At 47.6% G+C, this 20,022-nt stretch overlaps 1 protein-coding gene and 1 long non-coding RNA gene across 2 annotated transcripts in view; one reads left to right on the top strand and one right to left on the bottom strand.

The window, feature by feature from the left end:
* Nucleotides 1-19,653, bottom strand: part of ALOX5 (arachidonate 5-lipoxygenase) — a 50,345-nt gene extending 30,692 nt beyond the window's left edge. Inside the window, exons 1-3 of the mRNA XM_060642135.3 lie at nt 19,413-19,653; nt 13,735-13,933; nt 8,635-8,716 (exon numbers count right to left, since the gene is read on the bottom strand). Coding sequence (XP_060498118.1) covers nt 8,635-8,716; nt 13,735-13,933; nt 19,413-19,562 — 431 coding nt within the window. The 5' untranslated portion in view covers nt 19,563-19,653. The remainder of the gene's footprint in view (nt 1-8,634; nt 8,717-13,734; nt 13,934-19,412) is intronic.
* Nucleotides 13,928-17,835, top strand: LOC144613173 (uncharacterized). The gene is made up of 2 exons (XR_013550497.2): nt 13,928-14,441; nt 17,255-17,835. It is a non-coding gene; the product is annotated as an uncharacterized LOC144613173 (long non-coding RNA).
* Nucleotides 19,654-20,022: the final 369 nt, after the last annotated feature.

Below are 20,022 nucleotides of genomic sequence, written 5' to 3'. Positions count from 1 at the left end.
TGCTCTGTACAAAATGGAAGAAAACATAACACAAATACAGAGCAAACACACAAAGAAATGGAAGCCATGATGGGGATTACGGAGGGCACTTGTTGTGATGAGCACCGGGTGTTTTATGGAAGTGATGAATACTGTGTACCTAAAACAAATATGACACTGTATGTTAGCTAACTGGAATTAAAATAAAAACTTAAAAGAAAACACAAGAGACATGAAAGGCAGACCTAGAAGATTTAATATGCAGAGACTAAGAAGTCCAAAAGGAGAGAGAGGAATATAGAGAGAAGTAAAAATCAAGAAATAAGAGAAAAACCTTCTTAAGTTGAAAAGACCTCAATTTTCTGAGTAAGTCCTAGGTAGAAAGAAAGGGGAAAAGGGCATGTATTGATATATACTTATTACATATTAAAATGTCAAAGAGAGAGAAGACTGTGGGGGTAGGGAGGGAGGGAAACAGAGAAAGTAGGGAGGGGGAGAGGGAAGGAGGGAGGGGATGGAAGGGAGAAGGGAAGGAAAAAGAAGTGTGGGGAGAGAGGGGAGGGAGGGGAGAGGGAGGGGGAGAGAGAAGGGAGGGAAGGGGAAAGGGGAGGGAGGGAGAGGGGGAGGTGGAGAGGAAGGGAGGTGGAGAGGAGAGGAAGGAGGAGGGGGAGGGAGGGGGAGAGGAGAAGTGGAGAAGGGAGGAAGGAGGAGGAAGGAGGGGGAGAGGGGAGGGCGGAAGAGGGGGGAGAGGGAGAGGAGGAAGGAGGCACACAGAGACCAAACAACAGGATGGAGTAAGTGGGAGTGGAGCTCAGAAACTGGCTGCAGAGCCCACGCACATCCCACCAGGCTGTGCCAGCTCTGTGTGCTATGGGCATCATCCCTGGGCAGTAGGAAGGAGTGTGTTATGTAATAAGTGACACCGGGATGTTTGACCCCCTACTTCACATCATGTATAAAAATACATGGCAGGTGAGTTAAAAGCCTAATGTTAAAAAACTAAATTGTAAAAGTTAGACAAAAATATAGGTATATTTATGTAACACAGGGGTGGGGAGGGCCTTGTTACGTAAAGCAGGAAACCCAAAAGTTATAAAGGAAAACCGATACATATAGTTAAGAAAATAAAGAACTAAAATCTGCGACACAAGCAACAGTAGACAAATGACATATACCATACTCATAACGAAAAGGTGCTATCCGAACACACAAAGGGCTCCTTTAGATGAATAATCACAAGGACACAGAAAAATGAAGCATATAAACAGACAATTCAAAGAAGAGGCAATGCACAGAGGCTTAACTCACCAGTGGCAGATTAAAACAACCATGGGGTCCAATTTAGGGGTTTTTAGATTGTCAAAAATATAAAAGATTGACATGATCAGGTATGTCATATATATACATATACAACTGGAAAATTGCACCAAAAATTACTATAACATTGTGAGAAAGGATTTTTGTTAGTACTTTTAAAAATGAAACTGCTAATTTGACCCAGCAAGGTGAGTTCTGGAAATTGACAGTAATGAAATCACCAGGACATCAAGCTGCTTGTTATGAGGTTGCCTCCTGCCACACTGTTGGTAATGCCAAATACACACACACACACACACACACACACACATGAAGCAAACAACAGGGGAATGGCTGAATTCACATACAGCGAGAAATATGTGGCAATGTAAGAATGAGGAAATCAATGAGATACTATTTCAGACACATCAGACCGACACCAATGAGAATGTCTCAAGATGCAAAGTGTGTCAATGATGTAGGGAAAGTGCAACCCTAAGAAACAGCTGCTAGGGGTGAACACTGGCAGAACCCCTTTGGAACCCCAGTGGTAATATCTAGAAAACTCACAGTGTGGTCTGCTATCCTGCAGGTCTACTTCTAAGAATATTCCCTAGAGAAATTCTTCCATAAGAGCACCAGGAGACAGATGAGAGAGCTCACTCTGGTGTGGCTTGTGACAGCCAGATATTAAAGACGGTCTACATGTCCATCAGCAGGAGAGTGGGTGAGCCTGGTGGTTTGTTCGTGCAATGGTGTGCTATACAGGAGCTAAGTGAATGGATGACACCTGTCTGTGTCAACCGGCTGCCCTTCAAAACAGAATGACGAGTGAAAAAAAGCAAGTCACAAAATGATCAAACGCTGTAGGTTACAAACCACTACTCTATCCGCTGCTGTGTGTGTGCGCACACCAGCCAGGTGCATACGGTCACAGTAAGAATGGGGTCAGGGCGTTATGACCTGCGTGGGCTTCTCCACTTCCCTTCCAGGCTGACTGAGGGACGAAGGCCAGCTGGGCTTGCAGCTCCCTGACAGATTGGAGACTATTCTTACTTTACTTCCAACTCTCATCTGGAAGCTCGAGAGTTCGTGTGAAAGAGGAACTCCTAGATTATGCAGACGGTGCAAAGTTCAGTGCTTCCTGAACGGAAGCAGAGGAGGGCGTCTGAAGAGGGCAGATGAGTGGAAGGAGGAAGAAACAATGACGATTAGATCTAAGAAGAGGGATAACTATTTCACTGGAAAAGCCCTTGGCCCCATCTCCCTAGACCCTGTCAAAGCCCTGTCCCTGGTGGTGAAACAAACACACCACTGAATCCATTGCTCCCTAATAAAGGGGTACTTCCCAAAGGGTGCTCCAAGGAGTACTTGTTCTGTGAGATGTTAAGAATTGTATGTCCAACTCTCTTGGGAAACACTGGGTGGGAAAAAAAAAATTAACCACAGTCCACTACCCCAGAACTTCTCAGAATTCTCACTGCTTATGTGCATCAGGAACCTCCAGGAGGAGGAGGTGATGAACAGTTTCCCAAACTTGTCTCACCACGGGGAGAAAGTTATGGGGCCGCTGCTCCAGGGCACACTTTGGAAAATACTGCGTTAAGACAACATGCCTGTAAGACTAATTTATCTGCCATTAACATCTTAGTCTGAATGACAGTGGAACTGATAAAACTTCCTGTCCACTCTCCTAACAGGACACAAACTAGCCTGATTCTCTGCAAGCTGTTTAATGTCACTGCAGACTAGGGTTCCTTCTTTCCACAAGGCCAAACGCACATGGGATGCTCACTGTAGGGGCTGAAGTGGGGAGGAAAGCTGAAGAAGGAGCTGAGAAATAACAATGTTTTAAGATGGGAATGGTGGTGCAGAGCTTTCGGACAACGCCTTGTGCACTGCACCAAACACAAAAGTCCCAGAACGCATCACATGGTGTCTGAGCCCAGAGGCTCACACACGAAAGTTTTAAAATAAACCACAAATTCATAAATCTTTAACATTACTCAAGTATAATCAGATTACCCTCCTTCACCTGATATAAAGACATAAAAATTTTATTTTAAAATTTTATTATGAAATCAAACATAGAAACACATGTATGTATGTGTGGATATGTATATGTATGCACACATATGGAGAAAAATGCACAAAACATCTGTATAACAACCAACATCCAGATCAAGAATCAGAATGTTACCAGTATCCCCACACCGCACCTGCTTTCCCGCTTAGCCTCCCCTGATCACTGTCCTCCCTTTTATGAGAATCATTTCCTTGCTGTTGTCTATTGTCCCACTGCTATGTAACTGTCCCTAAACAACAGACTTCCAAACTCTATGGATTGGTCAGACACGGTGTGCCTCACTTCCGGTACCCAACACTGTACTTGTGAGGTTTGCCTATGTTGCTCTGCATAGCAGCAGGTCATTGACTACCCTTCTTTTGCTTTATTGGATTAAAAAAGCCTGACATACTGCATACTCTTTGTAGGAAGTTACACCACAGAGAAATACGTGGAAAGGTGTCATGGTCATCACTCCCCAAGAGCCTCGCCATAGCCCAGGTAACCATGCTGACTGGTTAGCATGAGTCCATCCATTCTTCTCCCTTGGAAGGAGTCACAGACTCAAGGTCTACAAAGGCCAAAGTAGGACCTGAAAGATGCCTTGACACAGACAGTGGACAGGTATTGGACTGAGGAAACCTGGGCCCTGTTTACTCAGAACTCCACAGCGACCATGAAACAAATTTATAGGCTGAATATAGCCCACTGACCACCGTTTTCTAGATGAGTGCTCTAGATCATGTGTTATTTCCAAAAACAGCTATATTGAGTTGTAATTTACATACAATAAAATTCACCCCTTAAAAGTATCCGATGAAGTTTTTTAGTGTACTTACAGAATTGTGCAGGCTTCACCAAAGTCTAATTTGGGGATATTTTCACCCCAAAAAGAAACCTTGTGCCTATTAATAGTCACTGTCCGTGTCTATCCCCAACTTCCAGTCCTGGGCAACCAACAGTCTACTATTCTGTGTCCACAGACTTGCCTGTTCCAGACATTTCATAAAGTAGAGTCATACAGTATGTGGTGTTTTGTAAATGACTTTCCTCTTTAGCATAATGTTTTTGAGGTTCATGCATGGTTTAGTATGTATCCATAGTTCATTCTTTTTAATGCTAAATAACATTCCATTATATGAATATACCACATTTTGTTTATCCATTCATCAGGTAATGGAATTTATGTTGTTTCCACCTTTGGGCTATTATAAGTGATGTTGCTATGAATATTTATATAAAGCTTGTGTGTGTGTGTGTGTGTGTGTGTGTGTGTAGAAACCTATTTTCATTACTCTTGTGTAGCCACCATGCACAATAAGAAAAAAGGGATAGAACTGCTAGTACGAAGTCTGTTCAAGATTTGAGAAGCTGTGGGGCACCTGGGTGGCTCATTTGGCTGAACATCTGACTCTTGATTTTGGCTCAGGTCATGATCCCAGGGTCGTGGGATCGAGTGCCATGTCGGGCTCTATGCTGAGTGAGAAGCCTGCTTAAGATTCTTTCCCTCTCCCTCTGCCCCACTTCCCTGACTTCCCCCTCTCTCTCTAAAAAATAAAAAAAAAATTAAAAAAGGTTTGAGAAACTGCTAACCTGTTTTTCAAGGTGGCTGTGCCATTTTATATTCTACCAAAAAGGTTTGCGGGCTCCACTTTCTCTTTTTGATTCTAGTCATCCTAGCGGGTGTGACATGCTATCTCACTGTGATTTTGATTTGCACTTTCCTGATGATTAATGATGTTGAGCATCCTTTCAAATGCTTGTGGGCCATATATTTTCTCTGGAGAAGTGCTTCTTCATTTTTTTTATGGCCAAAATAGTTTCCATGTATAGACATACCACATTTTATTTACAGATTCATCAGTTAATGGGCATCTGGGTTGTATTCACCTTTGGTTCTTATGGATAATGTAAACATTCATATACAAGTTTGTGTGCGGACATATATTTTCGTTTTCTTAGGCATATGCCTAGATGTGGAACTGCTGGATTATCTAGCAACTCTTGATTTAACAACTTGAGTAACTACTAGACTGTTTTCCAAAGCAGCTGCACATTTTACATTCCTACCAGGAGTGTATGAAGGTTCTGATTTCTCCACATCCTCACAACTTTTGTTATTATCTGACTTTCATAGTAAATGTGAAGTGGTAATGATTTGCATTTCCCTAATGAATAATGATGTCAAGCATCTTTTCATGGACTTATCGATCATGTATATATCTTCCTTGGAAAAATGTCTATTCAGATCCTTCTCTATTTTTAAATTGGATTATTTGTCTTTATTATTGATTTGTAAGAGCTCTTTATATATTCTGGATACAAGTCCCTTATCAGATCCATGATTTACAAATATTTCATCCCATTCTGTGAGTTGTCTTTTCACTTTCTTGATGGTATCCTTCGAAGCATGAAAGTTAAAATTTGATAACATGAGCTTATCTATTTCTCCTTTGTTGTTTAAGCTTTTGTTGTCATATCTAAAAATACTTTGCCAATGCAAGGCCATGAAAGTTTACCCCTGTCTTTTTCAATGTTTTAGTTTTAGCTCTTACGTTTAAGTATTTGATCCACTTTAAGTTAATTTTTGTATGTGGGGTAAGGGTCCAATTTCATTCTTTTGCATGTGGCTAGTCAGTTGTCCCAACACCATTTGTTGAAAAGACTATCCTTTCTCCATTGAATTGTCTTGCTGCCTCTGTTGAAAATTAACTGACCATAAATGCAAGGGCTAACTTCTGGACTCTCAATTCTATTTAATTTCTCTATATATCTAACCTTATGCCAATACCACGATTGTTTTAATTACCACAGCAGTGTAGTAATTCTGATATTGGCAACTGTGAGTTCCCCAAGTTTTTTTTTTCAAGATTATTTTGACTATTATGAGTTCCTTGCATTTCCTTATGATTTTTAGGATCATCTTGTCAATTTCTGCAAAAAAGTTAGCTGAGACTTTGATAGGGATTGTGTTAAATATGCACACTGCTTTGGGGAGTACTGCTATTTTTATAATATTAAGTCCTCTGGTCTGTGAATGTAAGATGTCTTTCACCTTATTTAGGTCTTCTTTAATTACTTTCAGCAATGTTTTGTAGTTTTCATTGTGTAAGTCTTAGACTTCTTTTGTTAAGTTTATTCATAAATATTTTATTCCTTTTGATGTTACTGCACATGGAACTGTTTTGTTATCTTTATTTTCAGATTGATTATTAGCATACAGAAACACAACTGAATTGTGTATATTAGTCTTTTATGCTGCAACCTTGCTGGGTTATCAGTTCCAAAATTTTTTTTTGGTGAACGTCTTAGGATTTTCTACATACGAGATCATTTCATCCGTGAATGGCAGTGGTTTCACTTATCGCTCTTTAACGTGGGTGCCCTTTCTCCCCTCTTGCCTAATTGCCCTGGCTAGAATCTCCAGTACAATGTTACACAGAAGTGGCAAAAGCTGACATCCTTATCTTGTTCCTGGATCTTAGGAGGAAACCATGTAGTCATTTCCCATTAAGAACGATATGAACCGGGGACACCTACCCAGCTCCACTGACTGAGTAGAGCTTCCGACTTCAGTTCAGGTCACAACCTCACAGTTCGTGAGTTCAAGCCCCACCTTGGGCTCTATGCTGATACCTCAGAGCCTGGAGCCTGTTTTGGATTCTGTGTCTCCCTTTCTCTCTGCCCCTCCCCCCACTCACACTCTGTCTCTCTCTCTCTCAAAAATATTTATTTTTGGGACAGAGAGAGACAGAGCATGAACGGGGGAGGGGCAGAGAGAGGGAGACACAGAATCTGAAACAGGCTCCAGGCTCCGAGCCATCAGCCCAGAGCCTGACGCGGGGCTCGAACTCACGGACCGCGAGATCGTGACCTGGCTGAAGTCGGACGCTTAACCGACTGCGCCACCCAGGCGCCCCATCAAAAATAAATAAATGTTAAAAAAAATGATATTAATTGTAAGGTTTTTTTATAGGTGCCCTTTACCAGGTTGAGAAATTTCTGTTTAATTCCTATTTTTTTTTAGCGTTATTCAATCATGAAAGAATGTTGGATTTTGTCAAATGCACTCTAATATGTCTTTTGAGATGCTCATGTGTTTCTTTGTTCTTTACTGATATGGTGCATTACATTAATTGATTTTTGGATATTAAACCAACCTTGCGCACTTGGGATAAATCCTATATTGTATATCTTTTACATGCTGTTGCATCCAGTTTGCTAGTATTTTGTTGAAAATGCTTACATCTATATCCATAAGAGACATTGGTGTATAGTTTTTTTACGATGTCTTTGCCTGATTTTGGTATAACACCGATCTCATTCAATGCACTGGGATGTGTTCCCTCCTCTTGCATTTTCTGGAAGAGCTTATGCAGGATTGGTACTAATTCTTTAAGCGTTTGGTAGAATTAATCAGTGAGGTCATCTGGGCCTAGGATTTTCTTTGTGGGAAGTTTCAAAATTACTGATTCGACCTTTTGGCTTGTGATTGTTCTATTCAAATTATTTATTCTTTTTTTTTTTTTTTTCAACATTTTTTATTTATTTTTGGGACAGAGAGAGACAGAGCATGAACGGGGGAGGGGCAGAGAGAGAGGGAGACACAGAATCAGAAACAGGCTCCAGGCTCCGAGCCATCAGCCCAGAGCCTGACGCGGGGCTCGAACTCACGGACCGCGAGATCGTGACCTGGCTGAAGTCGGACGCTTAACCGACTGCGCCACCCAGGCGCCCCTCAAATTATTTATTCTTAAGTCAGTTTTGGTCATTCCTATCTTTCTAGGACTTCTCCATTTCACTCAAGTTATCTAATTTGTTGGTATACAACTGTCCATAGTATTCCCTTTTATACATTTTAATTTGTGTGAGGTGGGTACTGATGCTCCCTCTCTCCTACTTTAAAAAATTTGAGTTCCCTCCCTCTTTTTTTCTTGGTCTGTTAGCTAAAGATTTGCCAATTTTTTGGAGATTATTTATCACTTTTACAATAGAATTATTACCAGAAGACATAAAAAGTGAGGGGGTAATCACTACAATAGGAGGTGAAAGAACATTAATGTAAATCCAAGCTTTTGCTGCCCCATTCCCCCTAGATGCTGATATGGTTTCCCCACAGTTTTCTCCATAATGCACTTTACCATCTCTGCCTGGACAGTGGAGGTCAAGTGGATCTTGGGGATCGAGGAGCACTACAGGGCACTGGTGGCCTGGCCATTGCTTACCAGCAGTGGTCAGCCATGCGCTGTGGGCAGAGTTCATTCAGGGCTGTCTGGTCTGACGTCATAACTCACCGATACTGTTTTTGCCGTGTTTCCAGCTCTTTACGTCTGTGCTGCTTGAGAATGTGAATTTGGTCATCGCAGGCCAACTTTGCTGTGAGGAAAGGACAGGTGTGAGAAGAGCCACAGGAAGAACGGTAACAATGTCCAATATTCAGGTTTCCCTCACACACCTGCCCATGCATCATCTTTATATGCATCATCTAAGCCTCTGAACACTTCCCCAGTTCATGTATAGGAAACTGGGGCTTAGGGAGGTTGAATAGCTTTGCCTTTGAACTTTGCCCAAGGTCACACACTGAATGAGTGGATTTTCAACACAAGACTCATATCCATGCTCTTAGCCTATTATAAAAGACAAATCCAGTGCCCCCTCTTACTGCCTGCTCATTCGGCAAGCTGGGGGCCCTGCACCTTGGAGCTCTGAGAATCATGTCCACATTCATGAGCCAGGCTTGGTGGTCATCAGGATTTATGGGGGCAGGCCAATGATTCTCTGGAAGGTACAGTGTATGTAGCAAGTTGCCTTAGCTTCCCCACATGTAAAATGGGTATGATAATGCCAATGTCAGGGTTATGGTAGGGATTTAGTGAGCACTTCACACAATGCTTGGCACCCAGTAAGTGGGAACAATGACTAACATTATTGTCCTTACAATCATGATGGACCTAGGCTTCCTCTTCCTCCCCCTAAGCCCAGATTCAAAGGTCTCTTGTCTCTCATCTCAGGAGTGGGGCAAGTGGCTAAAGTCAAGGTCAAGCTGCTCAGGGCCTTTAGAGCAGGAGAAGCCAGCTCATGACTACCCTTTATACTGTTATTTAGGGTAAAGCCAGTGAACACAGTGGGAGCCCAGACTAGCAAGATTCCAGAGCATCTCCTACCAAGATTCCAGAGCATCTCCTATAATAGTGCTTCTCCAGCTCTCTGTGGTTTTAAAAATTTCCGTTTAATCACAGACTGATATTTCTGTAAACTACAATAAAACTTAACTACTAGAAAAGAAATAAAAAACAAACCAAGGACATTCAAAGCATAAACCCTGTTTTTGTTATAAGATGCAATGGTCATAGAATAATTCTTGCAAGTTGCTATAAAAGTTTGTAAATGCCTACTCTCAGTCTCGGTACCCACCTCTTTACAGACCAACAGCTAACAGTTCCTAGCCCACACTCAGAGCACCTTCTGGCTGAGGAAGCTCCAGTCCAGGGCTTGGAACTGGGGCCCAGAGAGGAAGATCAATGGGGCACCTCTTTGTTCTCCAGTGGGGATGTTAAGCCATCCAGCGGGTGGCAGGGTTAAGGCCACTGAAGGCAAGATGAATATTAACTGACAACAGCTGCCATTGGCTGTAGGGGACACTGTTGTAGGCACTCGACATTCATCATCTCTAATCCACCTCGAAGAATTAGCTTATTTGTCAGGTACCTGGCTCTGAGGCATTGAGTCTTCAATTTCAGAAGGAACTTGGAACTGCACATACCAAGTCTCAAAAGCTGTCAGCTCCATGGGGCGCCTGGGTGGCGCAGTCGGTTAAGCGTCCGACTTCAGCCAGGTCACGATCTCGCGGTCCGTGAGTTCGAGCCCCGCGTCAGGCTCTGGGCTGATGGCTCAGAGCCTGGAGCCTGTTTCTGATTCTGTGTCTCCCTCTCTCTGACCCTCCCCCGTTCATGCTCTGTCTCTCTCTGTCCCAAAAATAAATAAAAAACGTTGGGAAAAAAAAAAAAAAAAAAGCTGTCAGCTCCATTTCTCCTGGCCCTGAGGGTGCCGGACATCTACCCCAGTGACTGATGGAACTTTTGGGAACACAGCAGGTGACAAAGCCTAGACTGAATGCCCCAGAGTTCTGGAGAGGGAGGTAGATTCCAAAAGACTGACATGAGTGCCTTAATGAAGCTGTCTCTTCACATAGGTGCTCTTGATCCCTGGGACCACAGTGATAGCCCTCTGACATTTATGTTCACCCCAGGTGCAGTGGTGGAGCATTAGATTGCAGAGGTTACCATGTCGCTCAAGGGCAGGGTCCCCTCATTTCCGGATTGTCCAAAGGATTGGTCATTGTGCCATGGGGTGGATTAAAGATGGCCATAAATTCTTTGACATTCTTTCCATTGACAGGTGGGATCTATGTCCCCTTTGAGTTTGGATGGGCTCTGTGACTGCTTGGACCAACAGAATAAGGTAGAAACTACCCCCTGACAGTTTCCAGGCCCAAACATGAAGAGACCGGCAGCTTCCACTTTCTGTCTCTTGGAATACTCGCTCTTAGAAGCCAGCCACCACATAAGAAGTGCAACTACCCTGTGAGGGCCAAGCCGTGAGAAGCCCAACTCCATGGAGAAGGCTTCCAGAATGAGCTTCCAGGTGGAGAGAGAGGCCATGGAGCCCTGAGGTGCTAGACATGTGAGAAAGGAACCGTCCTCAAAGGGAGCCTTCTAGCCCATCGTCCTCAGTTGATGCTTCGTGGCTCACAGACAACCCACCCAGCTGAACCTTTCCCAAATTTCCATCCCATGATGAAAAAATGAAATGGCTGTTTAAATCCACAGAGATTGTTACACAGCAACTGATAAGTGAAACATGCTGGATGGGCAGCTTCCATGTGCCTCTTCAGAATCTACCCTTCACCTCATCCTGTCCCTGAAGGTCCCTGATCTTGTCCTCGATTTGAATGAATTGCATCAATGGGCTTTGAGTTGGGTTCAGCCCCTGGGAGCCCTGACCAGAGAGAGGAGGGCACTGGAGAGTGAGGAGAGGACATTTATTCCCCAGGTCCTCTCGTAGTGTCTCCCTGCTGTCTGCATCTCTACTAGGGGCCACAGCTACTCCCAAGGGGGCTCTGTCTCTAGGACACTCCCCATCTGGATTATTCTGGCATTCTTCCCCTCCCCTCACCCCACCAGGACTGGCAGTGCTAATGGTCTACATCTTTCTTTCTTTGTTTTTTCTTGTGATGAGAACTTTTAAATTTTTATTTTCACTCCACTGAACAGTGTAACATTAGTTTCAGGTGTACAATGTAGTGATTCAACACTTCCACACATTACCCCGTGCTCATCACAGCAAGCGCATTCCTTAATCCCCATCACCTATCTCACCCATCCCCCGCCCACCTCCCCTGATGAGAACTTTTAAGATCTGTCCTCTTAGCAATTTTCAAATATACAGTATGGTATTATCAACTATAGTCACCACCTAGGAAGTCTCAATACAATCAATTTTGAAATAATTCATCCCAAACCCATAAATTCTAAATATTAAAAAAAAAATTCAACGTATATTTTTTGAAGGCTTCCCAGTTTGTGGTAATTTGTTATGGCAGTCCTAGAAACTAATACACAGAGTAAACCAAGTTTGGCCTACACCTTTCTTTTTTTATGTTTATTTATTTACTTTGAGAGAGAGAGGGAGGGAGAGAGAGAGAGCATGAGCAGGGGAGGGGGAGAGAGAGAGAGAATTCCAAGCAGGCTCCGTGCTGTCAGCAGAGAGCCTGATGTGGGGCTTGAACCCACAAATTGTGACATCATGACCTGAGCTGAAGTCAAGAGCCAGATGCTTAACCGACTGAGCCACCCAGGCCTCCTAGCCTATACTTTTCTAAACATCCTCATTTGAATATGCCATATGTTTTTTGCTAGAAAGGGATGCGGGGTCTGTGGGGAGAAGGACCGCACAACCAAGACCCCTGGTGGGAGGGGCAGGGGAGAGACTTGGAGCTAGTGTTTTTCTGATACTAGAGAAAGAGAAGTGCCCTGTCCACAACTGTTCACATTCTGGCCACAAGACAGAGTGAATTTGGTGATTTTTTTTTTTTCTGTGAGGTCAGGGAACAAAAATCTTTCTAGCTCCAATCATTCCGTTCAGAAATATTTTTGGAAATTGGTTTCTTAAATTCCATGTCAGAAACAATGGGAGGGGGCGCCTGGGTGACTCAGTTGGTTGAGCGTCCGACTCTTGATTTTGGCTGAGGTCATGATCCCAGCGTGGTGGGATCGAGCCATGTGCTGGTCTCCACACTGAGCATGGAGTCTGTTTAAAATTCTCTCTCTCCCTCTGCCCCTCTCCCCTGCTCACTCTCTCTCTGAAAGAAAGAAAGAAAGAAAGAAAGAAAGAAAGAAAGAAAGAAAGAAAGAAAGGGACGTGGCCTGGCAGTTTAAGAACACTAGGTAGAGAACTTTTTCCTCCTCTGTCTTGATCTTCTTAGCCAAAAAATGGGGTTAATCATCACTTCCATTTTGCCTACCCTGCCGGACCTCTGTGAAGGGGAAGTCACTGCACCTGTGTTCCCCCTCACTTTTCTAGTGGTGCACAGATTTGGAGACATCTTGTTCTGGGTTTAAAGTGTGAACAAACTGAAGGGCCACAACGTGAAGTCAGATAGAACTTCGCCGAGGCATGGATTTGATTCCCACACGCTTACAGGTTAGTGCACAACGGGGAGCCATTCCGAGGGACAGAGTGGCCTCAGCTGACTTCTGCCATCTGTTCCTCTCTCTGCTCCTCCACACCAGGCCAGCTGCCCGTCTCTTATGGGGAGTGGTCTCCCGAGGAAGTGCCAGATTGGCACGTTCAAGGGTCTTGCTTAAGAGGGCCGACTTTAGGTACTCTTCTCTTTTTAGCAAAATGTGGGACTTTAGGTTTAACAACTGGTGACCGTGACCACCAGGCCTGGCCATGGCCCCTCTAGGCTGCCACTCGGGGCACTCCTGGTCGACTTCTTCCCTTCCCAGGCCTATGCGTGTTGCCCTGGAGCCCGTGCCCCACTGTGACCTCACAGAGAGGAGGACTGGAGAACTTACCTGGAGAGCGGCCCCTCTAGGGGGACGTCCCACAGGTATTTGCTACTAGGGACTGTAGTTACCCTCTGACAAAAAGGGGGTCATAAGCTTGCCCCGGAAGGACTGTAGCCCAGAGGGAGGACACTGCTGAGCATGTGGCCGGGGGCCTCTCCCTGCACCCTCTTAGCACGGGGCTTATTAGCACCCTGAGGAAGGTCGCACCTCCGCAGGCACACGGAGGCACACAGCGGCGCTATCATTATTCCTACGAAAACATTCCTTTGAGGAAGGAGTTCCTGGGAAGCTCAGGAAGTGGAAGGGGCCTGGGCCACTCACCGCGTCCATCTCTCAGGACAATCTCGCCCTCGCCGGTGATCCAGCGGTAGCAAGGGAACTCGATGTAATCCCCGCAGGGCGTCTTCAGCGTGATGTACTTCAGGTACCAGTCATCATGGAGCCAGTACTTGCGCTTCTCGATTTTGACCAGCTGGATGTCACCCAGTTCTTCATCCACTGTCACGTCGTAAGAATCCACCTGAAAGGATAAAAAAAAAAAAAAAAAAAGGCGAATGAGGTTGTCTGGGGTTCCTGAGCCTTTGTATCACCAGCCTAGATGTCTGCCGAATGCTTGCCCTCGGTAAGGCTCCGTGCTGCACCCGGGGAGACAGAGGCAAGTCCTGGGTTCTGCCCTTATGGAGATGGAGGTCTGGTGAGTAAGCGATGGACGGCGCTGCTCAGAGAAGGACATTCTGTGATCTGCACGCGGCTCAGAGGAGACGGAGGCTCCAGGCAGGGGTGCCTCTGCTGGGCCGTGCCGGGTGAGGGGCTTCTTCAGCTGCCCTGCTCATGATGAGGGCAGGGGGGCTGCTAGCCTTTCCACCCGACAGGGCTGCAGGGGGCACACTGGCCCTCGCACGAAGGGCAGCCCTCTGCAGCTCGCAAATAGCTTGCTGACGATTGCTATAGACCCTCCTAACGATGTCAGGACGAGGGCTGTCGTGACCGTGTCACCGATGAAGAGACTGAGGCTTACTAAATCCCAGGTCAGCTATTCATTGTCAGAGATGGAATTCTAACCCAGATCTTTCTGGCACAGCCACCCCACGTCTCTCTTGTTCTCCGGGGAGCAAACAACTGAGTGAAAATGGGGAGGCTCACTTGCAAGCGAAGTTGCCTAGATGCACGCCATCCTAGGGCATCTGTGGGTCACTGGGCCACAGCGACTGGAGACTCCACTGTCCCCTCCCTCAGAGAAGCTGCTCCATCTCTTCCTCGGCTACCACCCCCAGCTGGACATCTAGCCCTCCGTCTGAGAATCACACGGTCCCGGAGAGGCTTCTTTGGCCCCAACTCCCTTCCTTTTTTATTCCAAGGTGCTGGGCTTGTCCCTCCCAAGAGAGTGTCCGCCTCAGGTGTTCATGACCCCTCTTACTTTAGAATGGCCGTCCTCTCCCTGCTACCCCTGCCATCAATACCACAGACACTGTCAGCCCCCGCCAGCCCCTTGGAGCCACAGAAAAGCCACTTCTCTGGAGCAGCTGTCCGGGCCCAGGCCTCACCGCATGCTGACTTCCCTTTCCTTGGCCTGCAATGCCAACAACAAAAATGCCTCACGGCCCTTCTTCTACCCTCAGGAATTCTCTCCTGGTTTTGAGCCAAGAGATGTGAGCTCATGGGCTCAATTTCTTCCTCCCACGTCTACTCCTGGCTACTCAATTTGCTGTGTGTAGTCAGGGATGGGCCGCAGTGAAGGAGCCCATGCTAGCTCACTCCTGCTCACAGGCAGTGACCTCAGGAGTCCAGAAGGGAGGACCGGTTGGTTCTGATGCATACAGCAGCCAGTTGCCTGTACCCTTGGAGAAAGGAGCCCCTCAGGCATCATGTCATTTGGATTTCTCAATGGTCCGGCAAGCTAGGCATTATCCCCCCTTGCTGGGTGAAGAAACAGAGCTTCAGGGAGTAAAGCAATTTGCTGAGGCCCATGGTCAGTCACTTTGGAGCTAGAGTATGACCTCAAGACTGGGGCTGACTGAGCTTTCCTGTCACACAAGCTGGCCTTGCCCTCTGCCCCACACTGCCCACTCCCAGTGTTTGGTGGGAATTTCTGTCTTGGCTCCAGGGGAGAGCTGAGGTCTCTATCGATCTCCCTGGCAGGTGAGGCCTGGAGTGGGGGGTGGGCCCTATAGATGTCCAGTTGTGGGTCACTCAGTGCCCACTCTGCTTCTCCAAATGGACACTGGGCCTCTTGTCCCACCAGAACCTTCCTGCTAGCCCACTCATGCCTCAGATCAGGGGGGTCTCTATTCTCTCCCACCCCCAGAAGTCACCCCAAAAGAGCTGTGCCCTTCCTTTCCTCTCCTCGCAGCTCTTCAGATGATCCAGCCCCTAACTGGGACTCCTCTCCCAACCCTACACCCCGGGGCCTCCTGGCTTCTTCGCAGGCATTAGCACACTGCAATACAGACCTCAGGCAGGCCTGGGAGTCAGTGCCCTCCGGGACCCCGCCTGTGGATTCTGCTCTCCCACAAGACACACTGTGCGGTAGAGGGGTTCTTTCACCTGCAGGACAGTGATTTCTGGCAGCACAGATGAGCTTGCACACCTCTTAGGGACCAAGATGTGCCATCCCAGCACAAAGGCCTGGCCCAAGCCACAGGGAACAGGGAGGAGGCTTCTGCTTTCTAACCACAAGCGTCTGGCATCTTTGGTAACCACAATATGTGAGCTGCTCACTGTGCTCAGAGCCAAGAGGCTTGCTGAAAATATCCAACTTCCCATTCCTCTTAGGAAGTCCTCCTGGGGTTCCTCTGGCAGTTTGGTGGGAGGAGGGTGGAAATAGAGACGCATGGGGTCACATGCAGGATGAACACCTTTCCCCTCCATTTACCTCACTATCACACGGAGAACTCTAGATTCTTCCATCGAGGGAAAAGTTCAAGGATTGGTAAAATCTGGCTTAGAAAGTACCTTGGGAGGCACCGAGTCCAGGGCTTCCCAAACCTGCAGCCTGTAGAACACCCAATGCACCGCTTGAACCCTCTTCCTTTCTCTCCCTCTGTCATCAGGGCCACAGATACACAGATCACCCCAAAAGCCATGGAAGGGTTGCCCAGCACGGCCACTGTGCCTGCCCATCTCCTAGAATCTGGAGCCTGCCAGCACACGGCACTGAGCTGCTCGGTCCCGGGGAGCTGGCGGGCTGGTAGTCTGCACATGGCCTGCAATGGCACCTTCTAGCAGCAAGACCAGCCTCAACCTTCTGCTGTGCCACAAATGTAGTGGGAACTGATTGTCTGATTTTCTTGGCATCGCTGTGACTGGCAGTGACTGGCCAAGTGACTGGCAGGTGCTCTGGGATGGCGTGCATCTGTGCAGACTGACTTGCAAGTGAGCCTCCCATTTTCACTCAGATATTTGCTCCCCAGAGAACAAGAGAGACATGGAGGGGCAGCCAGTCTCTGGGCTGTTTGGGTCCATGGTCTGGGCTTTCCCAGGCAGGCAGTGGGGAGCCACTGAGGGTGTGACCATTTAAGGGAGAACCTCCCCTTTGGAGAGGGCTTCAATTCCCAGTCCTGACCTGGATCGGTATGTAGAACTCTGATGAGAGTAACTGGGAATCTGCAACTCAATTTATTGACAACAAAATCAGTCTTATCATTTGACTGCACTGTGCATAGAGGAGTGTGGGAGTTCACCTGCCAAAGACCTGGAAATGACTGAATCCACTGCCTTCATGGTTGTTGTTGTTATTGTTGTTAACCATAATGATAGGAGCACTTTTCCAAGTAAAATGGGAAGGCCGATTCTTCTCAGCAAGTATTTTCTCTAAGGTTTCTTTTTTACCTTTACCCAATAGGGAAAGCCTGTCCTTAAAGAGACACTAGCTGGAGAATGAGGAAGTAGCTCTGGACTGTGCAAGAAAGTGTGGAGTAACTTTGCATCAACAGGAACTTTCTCAAAAGTGGATTTTTTCAAAGAGACTTTAGGAGCCAGCAGATTCCCCTGTAGCACCGCAGCCCCTCCCAGCTCACCCTCTCTCACCCTGATGGAAATGGGACACGCAAACCTCTCCTGAAATTTGCTTCTGGGACTCTCACTGAGGTGTTTAGTCATAGAGGCATTTGAATGAATTCCCAAGGTGACGATAATGAACAGAACAGTGCTTTCACCCCTCTTCCAATGACCCTGTTCTGGCCACACCACAGTGTCTCCTCCTGGGAGAAGCCACACATGGGGTGCCCTGTGCGGCAGGGCTGTATGTGTATGTGTGTGTGTGTGTGTGTGTGTGTGTGTGTGTGTGTGTGTGTGTAGAAGACAATGGAGCCCACTGCGACCTGCCTATTAAGGGGGGGGGGGGGTAGTCTGTCCCCTGTCTTCCTTCCTGAGGTGTTAGGGGAATCCATGAACTAACGGAAATAAATGAAGGTGCTTCAGAAATGGCAGCTGTCATCTTTCCAAATGGATGTCTCATTAGTCCTCCTATACCACTGTCCCCAGGGCCAGTTCCCTAACGGGGGAAACCAAATAATAGATGGTTGTTTTTATACTCAACACCTCACTTTTCCTGAAGGGAAATTGAGCCAGGCTAACATGCTGAACTTGGCTAAGTGCCAAGTTGGCTTATCCCAAGGTTCTGAGGCTCCTGGATAGGAATCAAGCCCACTTTGAGTTTGGAGTTGGGAAAAGGAGCGGAATATTATTTACTTACTTTAGCCTCTACAGGCCTAAAACTGAACTCATCAATTTTATCCAAGAAGTATTTAGTTGAACCATATGAAATTCCCAGTTTTGTTTATTCAAAATTGTCAACTATGAGCACTTTCATATGGTTCAACCTAATAATCAACTAAGTGGTGAAAAAGACAACTTTGTGAAGTCTGAATCTTTTTGGTCCAGTTCAGGAACTGGTGGGTGATGGAAGGGAACATTCCTTGGGTACCTACTTACAGCATGTTGGGACTGTCGCAATAATCATACAGTGAACATTTCCTATGCACTTGGCAGTGGACTGGGAGAGTCACTAAATGCTCGGTAAGGACCATGAGCTGCCATGGTCACAGACAAAGCCACAGGGCTGCAGTTCATGCCCAGGTCAGCGTCAAGAGCTGGCTTCTAAATGGGGCCTTATATAGCACTCGGTACCACAGACACAAGGTACAGTACACAGGGCTCCCTTTGCTCCGTGGACTCCCACAGCTCCAGGGTATCTACTGAGAAGGGGAGAGGAGAAGCCCTCCTTCCTCTTGCACTGAGCCCTCACACTTGGGGTGGAAGTGTTCCCTAGTGTATACTCTTTTGGGAGTCAGACGATCTCCAGGTTGCAAAAGTTCTCATGTTCCTTCCTTCTGATTTCCTTTGGGGACCTGTCCTGAGGATGTGAGCTACCCAAGTGTGAAGACAGCTGCTAGTATCACTCTGGGCCACCAGCTGGGCTTGGGTTCACCCAGATTCCTAGACCAGCCTGAAGTCATCCCTTCCATTTGACATTTGGGGAAACTGAGGCCCAGTGAGGGGGCAGAGTGAACTAGCAGTCAGATTCAACCCAGCCTCTGAACCCCCAGATCTGTGCTTTCTCACCACAGCTTGAGGCTGCTCCGAGGTGCCATCTGGGCATCACAGCCGGGCAAGGACCCGCACGACTCTCCAACCCCACCCCACGACCTGTGGAAGGAGCCCTACGAAGTGGGGCACAAGTAATGCTGCCCACGGGACTTGCCCAGTTAGGGACCTCTCAGAGCCTCGGGGTACCTATTTGTGAAATGGAGAGCAGACCTTGCACCTTCTCCTGCTCCCAGGGGAGAAGCGCGGCGCCCTACAGACCTCACTCTGCAAAGCCTCCCACCCTGAACTTGGGTCCCAGCCGTCCCGACGGGGTCCTGGACACTCCCCAAGCCCGGGCCCTACCGCCCCAACGGGTCTCGGGCGCCCTCCCCCGCCCCCTGCCTCGGTCACGGCCCCCGCCCCCCCGACGGGTCCAGGGTGTCCCCAGCCCGGTCCCAGACGCGCTTCCTCACCGCGCCGCGCTCGAAGTCGTTGTAGAAGGGCTTGTCCAGCAGGTGCTTCTCGCTGCAGCCCGCGGAGCCCACGAGGCTGAGGTAGATGTAGTCGTCGGTGCCAGCGAACCACTGGCTGCCGGTGGCCACGGTGACCGTGTAGGAGGGCATGGCGGAGGGCCGCGAGCGCCAAGAGCCGGGGTGCCGCGGTCCACGCGCGTCGGCACCTCGCCGGGACCCGCGCAGCAGCCTCTTCCCCCGCCCGGCCCCGCCCCCCTGCAAGCGCCGACCCCCCCCCCCGGCCCCGCCCCCACTCCGCCCCGCCCCTGACGCTCTGCGCCTCGGGACCCGCCGCGGACACGGTAGGGGTCGCGCATTCCTGCTTTCGCACCCAGTTGGTTTGGTGCCCGTTTTAGCAGTCTGGGGCCCCGGGCAACCTCAGCTGCCATCCCCTTACCCAGGCATAGGTGCATGCACTCACTCAGTCTCCTATTCCCTGTTTTTACCCTTCACCCTTCCTTCCTGCCTCAGCTTGCCTCCGCGCCAGGCTCCCGGAAGGCCCTAGGGTTGGGCTCCCGGGACCCCCAGAAGAGGAGACTTACAGTCCCTGCTCTCACCAAGTTCCCAGTGT

The sequence above is a fragment of the Panthera onca genome, chromosome D2 (genome assembly GCF_046562875.1).
Source record: "Panthera onca isolate mPanOnc1 chromosome D2, mPanOnc1 haplotype 2, whole genome shotgun sequence".
Classification (NCBI taxonomy): domain Eukaryota; kingdom Metazoa; phylum Chordata; class Mammalia; order Carnivora; family Felidae; genus Panthera; species Panthera onca.
This window is presented reverse-complemented; position numbering and strand designations above follow the sequence as displayed.